The following is a 17,686-nucleotide window of genomic DNA, read 5'->3' on the forward strand; positions in this document are numbered from 1 at the left end:
TTTCCCCACACACTTCTGTTGCTTCCTTGCTAATTTCCTGGCTGTTCTTACAGACTAACTCTATGGAATGTGTGCTGTCCTTTGGATACTATCCCTTGCTCCACCTTAATGTTTTTTCAAGTTTTGTTCCTTTAGTTTTAGAATATATATGTGCTTCCTGTGCAGATCGTTTTCCCCACAGAGGTGAGTTTTATGGACGGGCTTTTGTGTGGTCCCTATTGTTGTGACAGTGCAGTTTGTGGCTCGGAAGAACTTTTTCTCCCCCAGTTTATCTGGTGCGGTGTGGCCATCAGATCTCTGACTCAGCACCTTTATCCCTCATTCAGACAGACCCAGGCGTCCTCTGCCTCCGTCCAGATGGGATGTTGGAAATGTCTGTATTTTTCAAGTGCTCAGGATCAGAAAGCCTGTTACCCTTTCGGAGGGCTCAGTTTCCACAGAAATGATCTTAGCAAGGCTCTAATAATTTATATGGTGCTGTGAAATTTTTAAAATTTTAGATAATTGATTAGTACATATTGAGTATAAAAGAATTCAGAGAATGTGAAAGTATATCATTTACAAAGTAGAAGTCCTCGCTAACTCACCCCCCAAATATGTAACCATTGAGGCCTGTGTGTATTCTTCCAGGACTGCGTATTTATGCATATGGGCTTGTTTATTTTATGTAGATATTTTCTCCTTCTGGAACCCTGCTGTCTAATGCTGGAGCCACGTGTTCTGTTGAGTGTTGAGATGTAGCCAGTCTGAATCAAGTTCTGCTTAAAGTATAAGATGTACAAATATAGGGAGAAAAAGTATAAAATATCTCAATAATTAAAAAAATGTTGATTATATGTTCAAATAACAATATTTTTAAATGTTGAATTAAATAAAACATCTTGTCAAAATTCATCTTTTTTTAAAACGTGGCTGTTAGACATTTTTAAAGTTATATATGTGGCTCGCATTACATTTCATTGGACAGTGCTATACTAGAACCTTAGCTTAGACCAGAAGTCTCAGAGAAATAAATTTCCCTGAAATCTTAAATCATAAAACTTTATTGTTACAAAGATCTAGAGTTACTTTGTTAATGTGGATACCCCAAACTGCATGACTCTGTCCCATGTCCCAAAAAGTGTCTCATAGGACATACAAGGATGTGATAGGCAGTTTATGGACTTGTCTTTCTCTCCATACATCTGCCTCCTCCCCTTTGCCTCTGATTTTTGGGGAAAATTAATATTTGTAAGAAGAAAGAAGGAAGCTTTTCGAGTGTGAGTTGATGGCAGTGGGGTGAGGGATGCCATCTTTCCAGAAGCACCCATGCTGTGTAAGCTTCATCTCTGGTTCTTTTTCCTAAAGGGGGCCTCTGTCTTCACCTTCAGTCTTAATCTAGATTTACGGGATACAAGTGGTGTTTTCATTATTGGCTACAGTTTCATGTTAGTTTTCCTGTGAAGATTTCTGGCATATGTGGATTTTAAATGATTTAGAACCTGCCAGGACAAAGAAGAGCTGTTAATATTCACATCTAAAGTGACTGTTGGGCTTCCCTGGTGGCGCAGTGGTTGAGAGTCCGCCTGCCGATGATACAGGGGACACGGGTTCGTGCCCCGGTCCGGGAAGATCCCACATGCTGCGGAGTGGCTGGGCCCATGAGCCATGGCCGCTGAGCCTGCACGTCCGGAGCCTGTGCTCCGCAACAGGAGAGGCCACAACAGTGAGAGGCCTGCGTACCACAAATAAAAAATAAAGTGACTGTTATCTGAAACCAGTAACTGTGTTTGTGATGATAATCACATATAATACACAACTAATAAAGTTATAAGTAAATATATACTTTTAACAAATTACAGTGGGTTTCGAGTTTAAATACATCACTTTACAGCTCCTTCGAGGGGCTTTCTTCAGTGAGAAATGGGGGTGGGGTTGCGGATGGTGTGGGGGTATTGGTCTGTGAGTGCGGTTCAGCTGAGTGTGCAGTCGGGGGAGGTGAGCAGCCCCGTCTGCTCCAAATGGGAGCCGGGGGCAGTGCTGGGTCCCCGGCCTCGCGGTCGGCAGCACCGGCAGCACCGCCGAGGCAGGTGAGCCTGGAGCCTGCTTGCCGGGTGTGTCACAGGGGAGGCAAAGTTGAGTGAGTTTGCTGCCCAGAGACCTGGCAAAATGACATTGCCCTTTGTTTTTTCTTTTTAAAATTCACTAGCATTAAATCTCTCTTTCTCCCCCACCCTCCTGCTGACTCTTCTTGTTGACAGATTCTGGATTTGTTGCATATTCTGGGAAGTGGTCCAGTAAGACTTGGTTTTTGGCATCATCTTGTTTATTGACATTGTTGAGTTTTGTCCAAGTATAAGGCCAAGTTGCTGTAACTAGATCTCAATGAAGAATTGACCAGCATGCATTCTGGAGACAGTTAACATTTTTGTTGGATACTTAAACTATCTGGTGTCTGACACTGATGATTATTTCCGAGATACAGAGCCTTGTGAGGGGTTCAAATTCCGACTCTGCTACTCGTTAGCTGTCATCTCATTAGTAACAACAAGTCCCAAGGCAGGTGACAGTCCTGTTTCATTGGAGGAAGATAGGCTGTCTCTTCATCTTGGTCTGAATCCTGCCTGATCTGAAGTCCAGGCGTGCTGAGGAGTCTTCCCAACCCAGTGTCCAGCCAACTGCCTGGGCTGCTGGTGTACCTGGTGGGGACAGTCAACTTGAAGGCCTCTGGCACTGCAGGAACCTGCTGGGAGGTCTCACCATTGGTTCTCTGCTAAACTGGACAGTGGCAATGAGCAGGGCACACTGGGTCACGTTCAAGGGCCATCTTGGTCACTTTTCCAGAGGCACATGCCTCTGGATTAGGAGACAGCACAATCTGACTTTGGCGAAGATCTTCTTACTAAGACCAATATTTTGGTGAGGTCAAAGTCACTACATTTTATTAAGATTATGTATTCAACTACATACTGATGTGCATCAATATTAAATGCTTTATTATTGGGACTTCCCTGGTGGCGCAGTGGTTCAGAATCCTCCTGCTAAAGCAGGGGACACGGGTTCAAGCCCTGGTCTGGGAGGATCCCACGTGCCGCAGAGCAGCTAAGCCCGTGCGCCACAACTACTGAGCCTGTGCTCTAGAGCCCACGAGTCACAACTTCTGAGCCCACGTGCCACAACTACTGAAACCCGTGTGCCTAGAGCCTGTGCTCCACAACAAGAGAAACCACTGCGTTGAGAAGCCCATGCACCACAACGAAGAGTAGCCCCCACTCACCGCAACTAGAGAAAGCCCACGTGCAGCAATGAAGACCCAACGCAACTTAGATAGATTTATTAAAAATGCTTTATTATTATTAAATATTCAACTTAAAATAGACGTAGCTAGAAGTGGTATGACAAAACACGTTTTTCTTTTTCATTCATATGTTAGCATGACAGGGTTTTCTTAAGTTAAATATAGAATTTCAGTTTCATAAATTTTATTTAAGAAAAGTCAAAACTTTAGTGTTTGCATTTGTTTCTCATTTCCCTACTTAGAAACGGTGGAAAGAACTTTCTAAGGAAGATGTATGTCCTGTTTTTGATCATTCACCAACCAAAATAATGACTGAAAGATACAACGGAAACAGGATAGGCCTAGAAGAAGAAAAACTGACAAGTGACAGGTATACAGGACTGTCCTCTAAAATGCAAGATACTCTGGAGGAAAACAGCGAGAGGTAAGGTTACTGCAATAACAGTGCTTGAAAAGAGAGACTTTTATTTTAATAAGTTCTGTGGATGGGAACTAATATATAGACCCTTAGTGTATTGAATTAATGTAACTATTTATTTATTACTTAAGGGCATTTAAGTAGTATGTAATGACATCATTGATCTCAAAGAAGCTAATACTTAAAGACGGAAACCTGTTGGAAAATGGTTTAACACAACACTTATTGAGTGTAAGAGTTAGTATAATTAGATGCTAAAATGTGTAGTATGATGCAGAAAACAGAGTATGAATACCTGCCATTTGTACAGTTATATAGTGTTCACGCTACTGTTACAATGTAATTGATAATATGCCTTTAATACCATTATGAAATAATTAAGTGAATATTTCAACTTAATTCTGTTATTGGAAGAAAAAAATATTTTTCAAAAAAAAATCACATAAAATGCCCTATACTTTTTGAGTTTTGAATCCATATGAATGTGTAAACTCTTCAAGTTTTTAAATTTGAAAAATTACGTTTCTCAGGCTCCAAATATCTCACACATTACGAAGCTGGTGTCCTGAGGTGTGAGTCTCTCAGAAAAGTGAATGAGCTCTTTTACTCCCTCTCTTCAATATCTCTGAAAGACTTTTTTTCTTTTCTTTTTGTCAGATATGCTTTTTCTTGTGGAAAATTTTATGCTGTAGTCATATTTGTTACAGTGGGATCTTGGGATGTGCTGTGAAAATCGTTAAGGTCTCCTATACATTATAGCTTCAGTTCTGTATTTCCCCAATATAAAAATTGCCTGAAATTTTATAAAAGGTAGCGTATTACAGTACATAGTAAGTTGCTATATATCATATTGAAGAGTTTATTATGACTTAGCAGTGCTACTCCTTGTGTGTGGCTTCAGTGGTTTAGACTACAAGTTAAAGCATAAAGTTGTTTCTTCTTCTACGTTAGATTTACTAGTTTTAAGTCAGGAAATAATACTGGGAGCTCTGTATCCTTTTATATATTTTATATATGTTTTGCCTGATCTTGACTACAGTGTAATTTGTTTTATTGGAAGGTACACACATACTTGTTATAGTGAATTTTCAGTCTAGAGAGTGAATTCTGAGTAATAATTTTTGCAAGTCATTGTAGGAAGTATTCAGGTAGAGTTCACACAGCCAGAGATACCTGTGTGTGTGATAAGTTAAAGTGAAAAAGACATTAGGAAGACTGCAAAGCATATGGATATGAGCAAAATATAGTCCCCAGGTTGCTAATACACTTAAGGGACAAAACGAGAACCCAGACGAGCAACATAAATTATTTACTATAAATGAAATGCCGTAGGATGAGAATAGAAGGGCTCTAGAGGGTGAGAGAACCAGAGAGAAGAGGTTTCTTAGTTTAGAAGGAAACAAACTTGGAGAACAGCAAAAAAGAAAAACATTTGGGCAAGAACGAGGTTGTACATGGCAGGAGAACACGTGCTCTTGTCTCTTGGGTGTGTAACTAGGAGTGGGATTGCTGGGCCACACGTGGCCACTCCGTGTTGAGCATTTTTTGGCCAGTTTTCCAAGCGGCTGCATCACTTCACCTTCCCACTAGCGATGTCTGAAGGTGCCAATATTCCCACGTAATTTAACGTTGATAAAATAATCTGATATGTAGTCCATATTCAGAGTTCTCTAATTATAAAAAAAAAATCCACCTTAAAGCTTTACAGAAAATAACTGTACTGAGATATAATTTACATACCATAGAGTTCACAAAATTTAGAGCGTACAGTTTACTGGATTGAGTATATGTACAGAGTTTTGTGGCCATCGCCATAATGTAATTTTGGAACATTTTTATGATCCCAGTCTATAACTATTTAAAAAAATAATTCAAGATCTGATCCAGGATCATGCATTGTATTTGGTTGATGTGGTTCTTTAGTCTCCTTTAACCTGGGACTGTCCACCACCTTTAGTTTTCCCCCGTTGCTGGACATTGCAGCTTATAGATGAGTTGCCTTTTAGGATGCCTCACAATCTGGATTCCTCTGATTGTTTTTCACTATTAGATATAGGTTAAACATTTGGGCCAGGAAAAAAGCTGCCTCTTAATGTAGTAGATGCTGAAAAGGCACTCAAGATTTTTAATCAAGCCATACCATCAGAGCTGTGCTTCAGAATAATTACTGGGGTGTATTTACTCTGAAGGCATGGAAACTGGTTAGGCTTTTGCTGTAATATAAGCAGTAAGTGAAAAGAGGAGATGGATTTTGTGAGATTTTTTTTTTTATTAACTGATTTTAATAACATGACATAAAACCCCTACACTTTATATAATTGTTATGCAAAATACATAGATGAATACGGTCTTCTTTTAAAAACATAAATAAGCAAGATGTGAAGATAGGCAAGTTTCCATTAAATAAGTGAAAAAAATTTTAAAGTTTTGCTTTCCATATCATTTGGTGTTATAAAATGTTTAGCTTTCATCAGCTTCAGGGTTTGTGTTGCTCCCCAATTTTTCATATAACTGAACTCTCAAATCTGCTAGCACCCACTGAATTGATTCCACTCTGGATGGTAAGGCGTCAGTTTCTTCTTGCAAGTTTTTCTTTGCTTCTTCTAGCATTTCTCATGTTTCTTCTTGAGAATGGCTAATGAAAACATCACCAGTCTGATGAGGTGTCATTAAGCGGTCCTCGTCTGCAAGCATGATGTCCTAACAAGCATCTTCTAAGTTTGGGAGTTGTTTCTTTTTTACTTCTGTTTCTTCCTTCAGCTCTGTGATTCTGCTTGTATTCCATGCAAATCTGTATGTCTTTTGTTGATTTGCAAAAGTAACATTGACATATTCTGCTGCTGTCTTCTTCATGGTGGCCGCCATCTTAGGCTTGTGAGATTTTTTTCAAGGGAAAAAAATAGTAGTTTTCATGTTGCCTTCAGCCATTCTTTGTGTTGTTCCGGAACCATGGTCCCAGAGTCAAAGAGCTTCCTTTGGAACAAAAATTCTGTATTGAATAGGAAAATGGGAGCTAGAAAAGGGATGGGCAGACAGCAGTAGGCACTCGCACAGCAGAATATTCAAGGAAATGTTGAGTATAGGGGCCTTTGTGAAAAATCAAATATGAGCTCCAAAGGGGATCAGATACCTGGGGACCCTCTGTCTTCCCTCTCCTGCTGGCTGGCTAGCAAAGAAAGAAAAAATACTGATACCATGCTTCTTTTCAGGTCCTACTAAAAATATTCATTTACATAAAACTGTACGAGCAATTGTCATTGAATTACTTGAGTGCATCTCTGGACCATTTAGAGTATTGAAGCTTTTCCCCTTTTTGTTCCAGAGTCTGAATGAGTTGAGAAGTGGGGTGGAGTGGGCGGGGGGCGGGGGGCGGGGGGGCTGTGCTCTGCCTGCGTGGTTGAGCCCAGCCCTGCTGATGTGCTCTTGTTTATTGACAGTGCTCTGCGGAAGCGCCTTCGGGAGGACAGGAAAGCCAGCACAGCTCAGAAGGTGCAGCAGATGAAGCAGAGGCTGAACGAGACCGAACGAAAAAGGAAAAGGTGGTTATATTGGCAACCTATTCTCACTAAGATGGGGTTTGTGTCCGTCATTTTGGTTGGCGCTTTTGTTGGCTGGACACTGTTTTTTCAACAAAATGCCCTATAAATAATTTTGCCCCGCAAGCTTCAGCACTGGTAGCTGACAGTGTTGCGTGAATCACAGGGGTTCATCTGTTAGCAAACTCCTCAGACACCAGACGGTGCAGTTGACTAGACACCCACAGAGAATTGGGGTGTGCAGTCACCTCAGCACCCCCAAGGCGCTGCCCACACTGTACCCGCTCCCTAAAATAAAGACTTGAATGCTTCTTAAGAACTGGTACATTTTCAACTGTATTCATACATGTTAAGTGTTTCACCTGACCAGACTGAGAAGTCCTTTATCATGAGGATTCGTTTTTGGAGGCTGTCTGGATTTTAACCTGCACTTGATATAAGCAATAAATATTGTGGTTTTATGGACATTATTACTGGAAAGAAAATGACCTTTAAGTAATGTGTGTAATGTATAAATGTACTTGTTCACATGGGCATCAACATTTTATATTCTTAACCATTGCAGGGTAAATATATTTTATAAGTACCTATTTAATCTTACTTTTGTAGTTAAATGTACTTTTTAAAAGCTCAATTTGAAAAAAAATCTGTTACCACAAAAAAATAATAAAGTGTATGTTGATTCAATTGTACTGGATACATTTTCCTAAAGAAAAGTTTGATATGAGCAGGTAGAACTCTGAATAAGCAATTTTTACTATATATTTGCATTTCTTTTATGTTTTACAGTTTTCCCAATTTTAAAAAGAAAAAGAAACAAAAATTTTCTCTAAAAGTATCTTTGAAGGAAAATTCTCCTTACTGGCGTAGTCAGGTAACAGTTGGTCAAGACTTTGTAAAGAAACTGGTTTCTGTAAAGCCCATTATTAATACTGTTTATTTTTCAGGAAAATTTCAATGTAATTACCCTAATTTATAATTGGGGTAAACCATAATTTAGGAAATAAAAATAACAAGCAGCATTTTATCATCCATGATTTCAGTTTATTAGACTGAAGTTTTGCAGTAAAAACTTTTTTAAGTTCTTTCTACTTCAATAAATAGTATAATGATGTTCAAACCTACACTGTCCCTTTAACTTCTTAATGGGTATTTTTAGAGCATATTGTTTAATGGATCTAAATGCTCATTTGAGTGCTAGCTTTCTTCAGATTGTAACATTCCTTTCAGTGTTTAACTTGTTTTACTTTAAATAGTTGTTATAAATTTATCTGCTGAAATAATGAAATCACATTATTTCAGTGGTTTTCAAACTTTGCTTGTTGGATTTCTAAGGGGTCACCAGGAGGTGGTAGGAAGGACCCCAAGCTGCCAACCTTTACTTCCAGCAGATAAAGTAGGCTGTCTCTGCTTTATCCACTTTACATACTAGGTACTATTGCTGCACGAGGTTTAATTATTTTCAGCGGGCAGTGATCATTTAAACAACAGTTTGAAAACCTTCGGTATAGATAGACTTTTTAATTGGTTCGAATAGCCTTCTCGAGTGGGTTGAGTTATGCTGAGAGTATGAGAGCAGGACACAGGTGGTGCTGTGTGTAGAGGACAGTTTGTGTCACATGTGCCCACGCCCTGCTCAGCACCACTGTGTCCTGTAACCTTTATATGGAAGGAGGTAAGAAGGATGTTGCTGTGTCTGCCTGCATCACCCCTGTGTTCAGGCACCATGACCCTTACATTTTAGGTCGTTATTGGTTTAAAATCTTTCTTTCCAATTTGCTGTGGTTTATCTTTGCTAAAATACAGTATATTACTCTGCAAGTCAAATACAGGTAGACCTATTCAGTACCAACCGTGGGTCGCCTTGCTTTCAATAAAAGGCAAAGACTTTATGGGAAACACAAGCTGATAATGATACCCTTGTCCCCGGGCAGGGTGGACGTGCTTCGTGGGGCTCAGTGCTTCAGCTTTGCTCTTTGCTTCCCGTCCTTCTGGAGGTGTTTGCCATAATGTATTTTATTATTATTTTTTTTTTTGCCATAATGTATTTTTAAAATCACATCCGGTGATTTTTAAGTGTCCGGTGTAGCAGACACTTGTTGATAAACTTCTGCTGCTGCAAACGTTAGTCATCTTTCCTCTTCCAAGCACATCCCTGAGGAGAGCATGTTAATTTTTACCAGGGATTGTGTTTTTGGTGGGTGCCCTATACTAATTACTGAAAATGCGTGGCCACGTGCCTGACCTTTATTAAAGAAGGCATCTAGTCAGAGGGGCAGGCCAGGCGGGGTCCTGCCCTCAGGGAACAGCAGAGGAGTCGGCAACCACGGTGGGTGTGCATCTTCCCAGAACTTGTGTCTGTAGGTCTTCGTGATGTTTTCTAATTAGAACAGATGCTGAAAATCAGTTGTACAGTTTGACTTCGATGAGGTGCTGGTATTTTCTTAATAAAAAAGCCAGAAGGTTTATTATTTTTAAGAAAGACTATCTGGATTAATACCTAGTTCATTTGTGTTTGTATGTGCTCCTGCCGATAAACGGACAGCACCCCTGATTCAGCACCGTCTTTTCTGGCTGTACCAATGGGCTCCGTACTCATTTCCACGTGCAGCGAAGCATTTTATGCCATCCTACCACTGATTTTTATCTATGCTTGCATGTGTAGAATATCTACAAATACATATTTAGTGCCTCCATATTTAGTTTATCCATATGTAGCATAAAAATGTTGTAAAAGTGCATAGAGAACTTTGGTAATGTACAGACCACTTCCATGTTTAGATGTTTTATATATTTGCTCAGTCCTTATCCTCTTCTATATTTTTGGTCCATTTCATTATGTATTAGTATTTCTACCAAGGAATGAAAAAAAAAAAGAGAAAGGAAGTTAAAAAGTTGATTTTTTTTTTAAATAACAGGTGCATCAGAGGAAGGAATTGTGACCTTAAGTTAATTTTATGTACACTTGTGTGTGTCCCCTTTGTTTCAAATAAACTAGAATTGATGGTTTGAATAAAAAAAATACATACTGGTTTAAAAAGTAGTTTCTGGCATGGAGCAGTCCTCCAGCTTCTGTATCAATTCCGTCTTTGCTTTCAGCGTCCTTGACACTGATGGTTGTTCCCACTTAGAGGTCATTTCCGTGGTGCCGGGCATTGTGCTGGGGCTTCCCACGTGTTCTCCTGGTAACCTCACAACAAGCCCATGCAGCAGGTGGTGGTGTTGCTGAGCCAGAGTCAGCCTGAGACTTGACCTTTCTACCTTCTCTCTTGTTGACTCTCATGTAGAGTGTATTTTAGAATTAAATTCTCAAAGAAAGATTTAACTTCTGAAAGTCGTTCCCCTCTTAGAAAAATATCTCTGACTAGATTCTGTGTGAACAGACACAGGCTAGAACCTGATTATGTTAGAAATATTTTATTGACCGTTGTATACTCTCTTTTAGTGAGTACATTTCCAGAGTGACTGCCTGGTTATTGTACAGATTTTAAAATCTAGTCTGCCTTGATTTTTACTTTCAGACACGAGTCTTACAGAGACTTTTAAAATGCAGTATATTGTAAGCCTAATGCCATTATGTCTATCATCCGTTTCTCCCAGGCAAGATTCTAAGAATCACACCTTCCGTCAGCACTGACTTATTTCTGGTTCCAGCAGGTCCCTGTGGGTTTGTTAGTGGGGTAGAAAGCGTGGACAAGGGCGGGGTGGCTGAGGTTAGGACTCCCATGTCCATCCCCTGCTGGAGCTGAGTGCCTGGCAGGGATGGCGTGTTCTGGGCTCCCATTTCTACATCACAGCTATTCAAGTCTCTCTTACTTCAGGAAACCCTTGTTTGGCGTTGACTTATCTAGATGGTAGTCATCTTATAAATAAAGTTTTGAAAAACAGAAATTCAGTATTTTTTCACATAATAAAATTAAGTTCTTTTGACTTAAAATACAGGTCTTGGTCGTCCCCTGGATGATTTATTCTGGAGTTGACCTGTGTCTTTCATCTTTTCCCTAGTTCATTGGTTTGGATTTGATTCCATCTTTCCTTGTATCTGTCTTCAAAGCACTGTTTCTGGGACAGCAGCACCCACAGCCCCTACAACAGCAGATAAGTTAGAAATGCCAGGTGTCCTCTTGTTCTGCTGAATGTGGATGAGTGATGTCATGTTGCAGAGTACTGCCCCGGCTAAGCAGTGACTCAGCCCGAGGGGCTTTTAGTTGGGTCGAGCGATTGTCTTTATCAGTAACAACCTGACAATGAGAATTCTCAAACGCCATGACCGTCTCTGTGCAGTCCAGTGGCAGAATGAAAAATCCAATCATTGGTACTCTTTCTGTTTGGGTTTTATAATTTAGAGTGGAATACGGGAATTTTAGGATTTAGGGAGGATATTACTTGCAGAGTCTACTTTAATACTATTGTCTGGTTTTCCATCACATGGTATATTGGGGGAGCTATAAGGAGAATGGAATGGGAATTTTTTTCTTTATGGAGACCATTTTTTAAAGAAAAGCATCAATTCTTTATTGTTGCTCTAATTTGGCATAGATTTTTTAGACATATGATGATGTTGATATTTCAGATTACTACTATAAAAAACCTGAAGTTATTTTGAGTTTGGTGAATTCGGCATTTTCCCACTGGGTAAATTGATGTTGTCTGTAAGGCAGTGAGTGCCTTGCTCACCGCAGAGAAGTGTGTGGGACTCTTTTCAGTAAAGCAAGGATGAGTGTCCGGTGGCAGGAACTACTTCGGTGTGGAGCCAGCCCCTGTCAAGACCTTTTAGTTGTTCTAAGGGGTAGTTCATCCTTGCTGAGTGTGTCTTTAACACACTGCTGGGGAGGCAACACCTGCCGGTTCTGCCAGTCAGTAGATACACCTCTCCAAGGTGCATCCTGTTACCCGATTTTCAGACGAGAAAACTGAGTCAAAGAATAAGTAACTTGCCCAAGGTTGTACATCTAGATCATGACAGAGCTGAGATTTGAACTCCAGTCTGTAGAATCCCAGTAACTCCAGGCCTCGCGCTTTCCCATTATGTCACACGCAACCTGTTTTTATGGAATATTTAAATGGAAAAGCATTAGACAGCTACTGTTACCCATTAAAATCCAAAATAACCCTCTTTTTATTTTTTAAGTGAAACAAATCAAAGTTTTCCCCTCCAAAAAATTTTGTGGAACAGTTTGAACTACCACTGAGCCAGAGTAATACTGGAACATCAGAGCACTCTCTAAACCAAAACATTATTTCATTCACTCTGACTGGATCAGTCCCTTGGTTTTAACAAGGGGACTTCTGAAGGTGTGGGAAACACATGCATATTTTGCAGCACTCAGGGTCAGTCAGAAGCTCCTTTCCTCACATCAGCCACTTTGGTTCAGGCTTCTCAGGTCCCTGCAAGAAGCACCTGTGGCAGTTTCTGTGACCACAGGCGCCTAACAAGAATGCTTCCTTGGTGTCTGGACATTTCTCTGTCAGTGCTGGAAATGAGACACCAAGGAGCCAGCAGTCAGGAAGAAGCCAACTCATAGTATTGGGGGTTTTGACTAAATGTTTTGGATAAATGTGTGGGTGTGGTTTATATCTCCTATTTATACACGTGGAGGCACAATAATGACAAGTATTTAGATCTGGGTTTTTTTTTTTTTGTCAGAGCAAGGGAAGTTGAGGGGAAATACCAGTTACCACCTCAGAAGTTCAACTATTTGCAAATATTGTGAAATAACATTAAAAACTCACCTGCCCTTAAATTAGTTGTTATTTCATCTCTCTATCACTTGTTTAAACTCTCATTTATCTTTACTTTTTGGCATTAAAGTACAATAAATCTATCAATTATTTTATGTCTGTGTTTTCTTTTAATACTTAAATCATGTCACTTCAGTTCTGTATTTCTGTGATCATTAGTATTACCCTTCAGGACAAAAAGCATGCTGCTAACAGTCCGTGAGTTAAGGATATAAGCCAACTTTATGTTCATACATTACATTCATAATATTTTTAGCAGTATGATACAGTGGAGGTCCAAATTGGATTAGACTTTTGCATTGAATTCCAAAGTATTGGTAAGTCTAGCACATACCATAAAATCTTGCTAAACTGTTGTGGGTACTTTTTTTTTTTAACTGTCTGTCTGTCAGTATAGCTCACATGGAGGTCATTTCTTGAGTAATACAGGATGACCTAAAAAAATTCATAGTTGTTAATTTTTGTAAAAGAGTGAGAGTTATGGTGCTTTAACATGAGTCTACCTCACACCACCAATTCTGTTTGAAAATCAAGCACATAAGCAGTTTTACCAAGGTAACAGCAAAGCACTCAGTGTGATTGAGTGTGATGTGTTGGAATGTTTTTTGGTTGCCTTTTTAGTTCATTGTTAGTCCTTTTATGTTTGTGTGTATCTGTGTATGTCTGTGTGTTTGGTAAATATGAATTGAATAGATGACTTCTTATTTTATATTTTAGGCCAAGATTGACAGACACCTAAATATTCATGACTTGAGAATATTCTGCAGCTATAAATTTTGAACCATTGATGTGCAGAGCAAGACCTGGAGCCCACTCCGGAAACTAAGTGAGGCTTGATAAGCCTGTAGATTGCCTCACATTTGTCTGTTTACAAAGTAAACCTTACATCCAGGGAACGAAGAGCACCACCAGCAGAAGACTTTGCAGAGCCCTTTCATTTGATGCATTGTTAAGTTTTTTAATGCGTGTGTGAAATGTAGAGAGATGTAAAAGAAATAAATTAGGAAAGACTACTTTGTATTGTACTGCCATTCCTACTGTATTTTTATACTTTTTGGCAGCATTAAATATTTTTCTTAAATAGACTGTGTTGGTTTGTGTGCATTATCTTAGGACAGCTCTGCTTCAAATAATGAATGTTTTCCTAAGGGTTTGCTCTCAAGTTTTTATAACTAGCAACTGACATTTCAATTGAAATTGATTCAAAACATTGGCCCCTTGGTTTTTTAAGATGTTTATTTAGTTACCCTATCAATATAGGTTAGGTGAATGCAACAAAAGAAAAGTTATAATATCCCTTTTGTTACCTGGAAAATATTAATATGGATAATGGTATTAAATCAATTTTAGATAAGGACAGCAATTCAGTGCGGTTTCTTTTTTTTTTTTTAGTGGTACACGGGCCTCTCACTGTTGTGGCCTCTCCCGTTGCGGAGCACAGGCTCCGGACGCGCAGGCTCAGCGGCCAGCTCCGCGGCATGTGGGATCTTCCCAGACCAGGGCATGAACCCGTGTCCCCTGCATCGGCAGGTGGACTCTCAACCACTGCGCCACCAGGGAAGCCCCCTCAGTGCAGTTTTTAAATCACAGTGTTACTCTGTCCTTGGAGGTTGTGCTTTCCCCAAACACCGCCTGTTGCACAGAGACCAAAGGTTCCTTCCTGCGGGGGCATTTGGCCTCTTGACTGTCTAATTTCCCGACCATGTGCTTGGTTTGGGCTCTGAATCCACTCAGTCCTCAGTCCTGGTGATACTCATCCAGAGACACTCACGTCTACGTCATGTAGCATCACCGTAATGTGTGACAACTCACTGTTGTTTTTGTTTTGACAACTGTGAAAGTTTTGTAACACCGTTCATTGAATAATCTATATCATCTTTAACAAATTTAATGACTCCCCTTTTCCTTTTTGCCTTGTTGTCCATGGGGTTTTAGTCTATTTTAGGAGTAAGCAAACGTTATTAATCCCTATTAAATCTTTCCTAAAGCATGCATGGAAAGTTTGTTGTACCACAAAGTACAGCAAGATAATCCTCCAGTGTGTCGACAAAGCTTCTTGAAAGCGTTCTCTGCACTCAGTTACCTCTATTTCCTGACTTCCCGATACTGTCCCCGAAGATTATGACTTTCTCTTGCATCACTCCAAAAATGGCCCGTAAAGGTTGTCTTAGCTCATGCTGTACCAAATGCAGTTGACACTCTTCAATTCTTCCCTCGAATGACTTCTCGACGGTAGAACGAACTCCTTTGAAGCTTCTCCGTAGACTCAAGTAAGACTTCTCTCTGGGTTTTCTCAGTCCTTCTGCCTGACTCCTCCTCTTCCTCTTTTCTTTTTTTTTAATTTTAATTTTATTTTTTATTGTGGCAAGAATACCACACGAGACCTACCCTCTTAACTTTTTAAGTATACGACACGTTTATGGTACTGTTGACTGTAGCTACAGTGCTGTCCAGCAGACATTAGACTGTTCTCATCTTGCTTAACCGAAACGTTATGCCTGTTGATTAGTATCTACCCACTCCCCCTCCCACCAGCCCCTGGCAACCACCATTCCAGTCTTTGACTCTACGAATTAGACTCTTTTAGATACTTTTATGTAGAGGAATATCCAGTGTTTGGCTTTCTGTGACTGACTAGCTTGTTTCACTTAGCGTAACGTTCTCAAGGCTCATGCGTGTTTTTTAAGGCTGAGCAGTATTCCATTGTCTGTATATACTACACTTTTTAATCCATTCTTCTGTCAATGGACCTTTAGGTTGTTTCCACATATTGACTATTGTGAATAGTGCTGTAGTGAACCTGGGAGTGCTAATATGTCTTTAAGATCCTGACTTCAGTTCTTTTGGATAGATACCCAGAAGTTGGATTGCTGGATCATGTGGTGGTTGGTTGTATTTTTAATTTCTTGAGGAACTTCCATACTGTTTTCCACAGCAGCTGTACCATTTTGCACTGCCACCAACAGTACATGAGGGCTCCAATTTCACCTTATCCTCCCCATCACTTGTTGTCTTTTGTTTTTTTTTGATAATAGCATCCTTACAGTTATAAGGTGATATCTCATTGTGGTATTCATTTGCATTTCCCTGATGATTAGTGATGTTGAACATTTTTTCATATACCTGTTGGCCATCTGTATGTACTCTTTGGAGAAGTATCTATTTAAGTAAGTCGTTTACTCTTTAACTGGGTTAGTTTTTTTGCTGTTGAGTTGTAGGAGTTCCTTATATATTTGGAGACTAATATCAGATACATGGCTTACACATATTTTCTCCCATTCAATAGGTTGCCTTTTCACTCTGTTTCTCTCCTGCCTGACTCGTATATTGGAATTCCCAAGGTCTCGTCTTTGGGCCTTTGATTTCAGCATTGGAGGATCTCATCTTTGCCCAAGTCTTTATCTAAAACCTCTGTGCTGACTACATGCAACTTCTTCGACTCCAGGCCAGACATCACCACTGAGTTGTACCCATACATCTAGATCCATGAATGGTCATTGCATTAATTCCTTCAGCTCCAAACCTGAGTGTGGTCTCTCTCATCCCCATCTCATCTTCCTCCCGTGTTTACCTGGTTATTCGGTAGCATGTGCCAGAAACCTGAAGTTCATTCTCAGTTCCTCCACTTAGGCTCCACATCCAGTCAGCTCACCAAATCTCTCCCACTGCCTCGCTTTAGCTTACACCTTCATTGCATGTGGGGGGGATGGCAGCAGGCTTTCCTGCCATTCCACTCTGCCTCACAAGTGATTTAAAGTAAAGATCTGGTTTTACCCTCCTTAAAATTCTCTGATGCCACCTTAGAAAAATTTGCCTCCATTTTAAACCCCAAAGCCCCCAGCATGCTGTTTGCACCATTTCATCTTTTTGGCTGCTGTGTGTCCATTTATATATTTCTTTTTCCCCAGTTTTATTGAGAAATAATTGACATACATCACTGTATAAGTTGTACAACACGATGGTTTGATTTTCTGATACGGTTGACCCTTGAACCGTACAGGTGCACTTAGGCACAGAATTTTTTCAGTAGTAAATACTACAGTCCTACATGACGCGGTTGGTTGAATCCATGGATGTGGAACCGTGGATACAGAGGGCCAACTAAGTTATACAAGGATTTTCTGCTACTTGGAGGGTGGGCACCAATAAGCCCTGTGTTGTTCAAGGGTCAACCATATTGTGAAATGATTAGCACAGTAAGTATGGTTAACATCCATCATCTTACACAGATACAATAAAAAAAGGAAATTCGTCCTTGTGATGAGAACTCTTGGGATCTGCTGTCTTAACATTCCTGCGTATCATACGGCGGTGTTTGCTGCAGTCACTGTGCTGTACATCACATCACATCCCTAGGACTTACTGGAACTGGATGTCTGCACCTTTTGACAACCTTCCTCCAGTCCCTCCCCTGCCCCACTGCACCCACCCACCCACCCCGGTATCTACAAATCTAATCTCTCTTTCTCTGAGTTTGGAGTTTTGATATTTTAGATTCCACATATTTGCGAAATCACACAGTATATGTTCTTTTTCTTTGATTTATTTCACTCAGCATCATGCTCTCACTATCCATCCATATTGTTGCAAATGGCAAGATTTTGTTCATTTTGGGGGGTGAATAATATTCCATTGTATGCATACCACATTTTCATTATCCATTTATCAATTGATAACACTTAGGTTATTTTTGTATCTTGGCTATTGTAAACA

General features: G+C 40.0%; 1 protein-coding gene and 1 pseudogene across 3 annotated transcripts in view; one reads left to right on the forward strand and one right to left on the reverse strand.

Annotated features, from left to right (window-relative positions):
- The window catches only part of PTPN2 (protein tyrosine phosphatase non-receptor type 2), a 76,316-nt gene extending 62,258 nt beyond the window's left edge, over window positions 1-14,058 (forward strand). The window contains exons 8-11 of one of the 2 annotated variants that reach the window (XM_082668136.1): window positions 3,520-3,701; window positions 7,133-7,234; window positions 8,021-8,105; window positions 11,237-13,684. In XM_082668136.1, the coding sequence (XP_082524262.1) occupies window positions 3,520-3,701; window positions 7,133-7,234; window positions 8,021-8,105; window positions 11,237-11,338 (471 nt within the window). In that variant the 3' untranslated portion in view covers window positions 11,339-13,684. The other variant, XM_082668135.1, reaches the window with a different exon arrangement.
- On the reverse strand, window positions 6,156-6,560 carry LOC309830597 (prefoldin subunit 4-like; annotated as a pseudogene). Its single transcript has one exon. The product of its transcript is annotated as a prefoldin subunit 4-like (transcript).
- Window positions 14,059-17,686: the final 3,628 nt, after the last annotated feature.

Source organism: Grampus griseus, assembly GCF_964374135.1.
Source record: "Grampus griseus genome assembly, chromosome: 12".
Classification (NCBI taxonomy): Eukaryota; Metazoa; Chordata; class Mammalia; order Artiodactyla; family Delphinidae; genus Grampus; species Grampus griseus.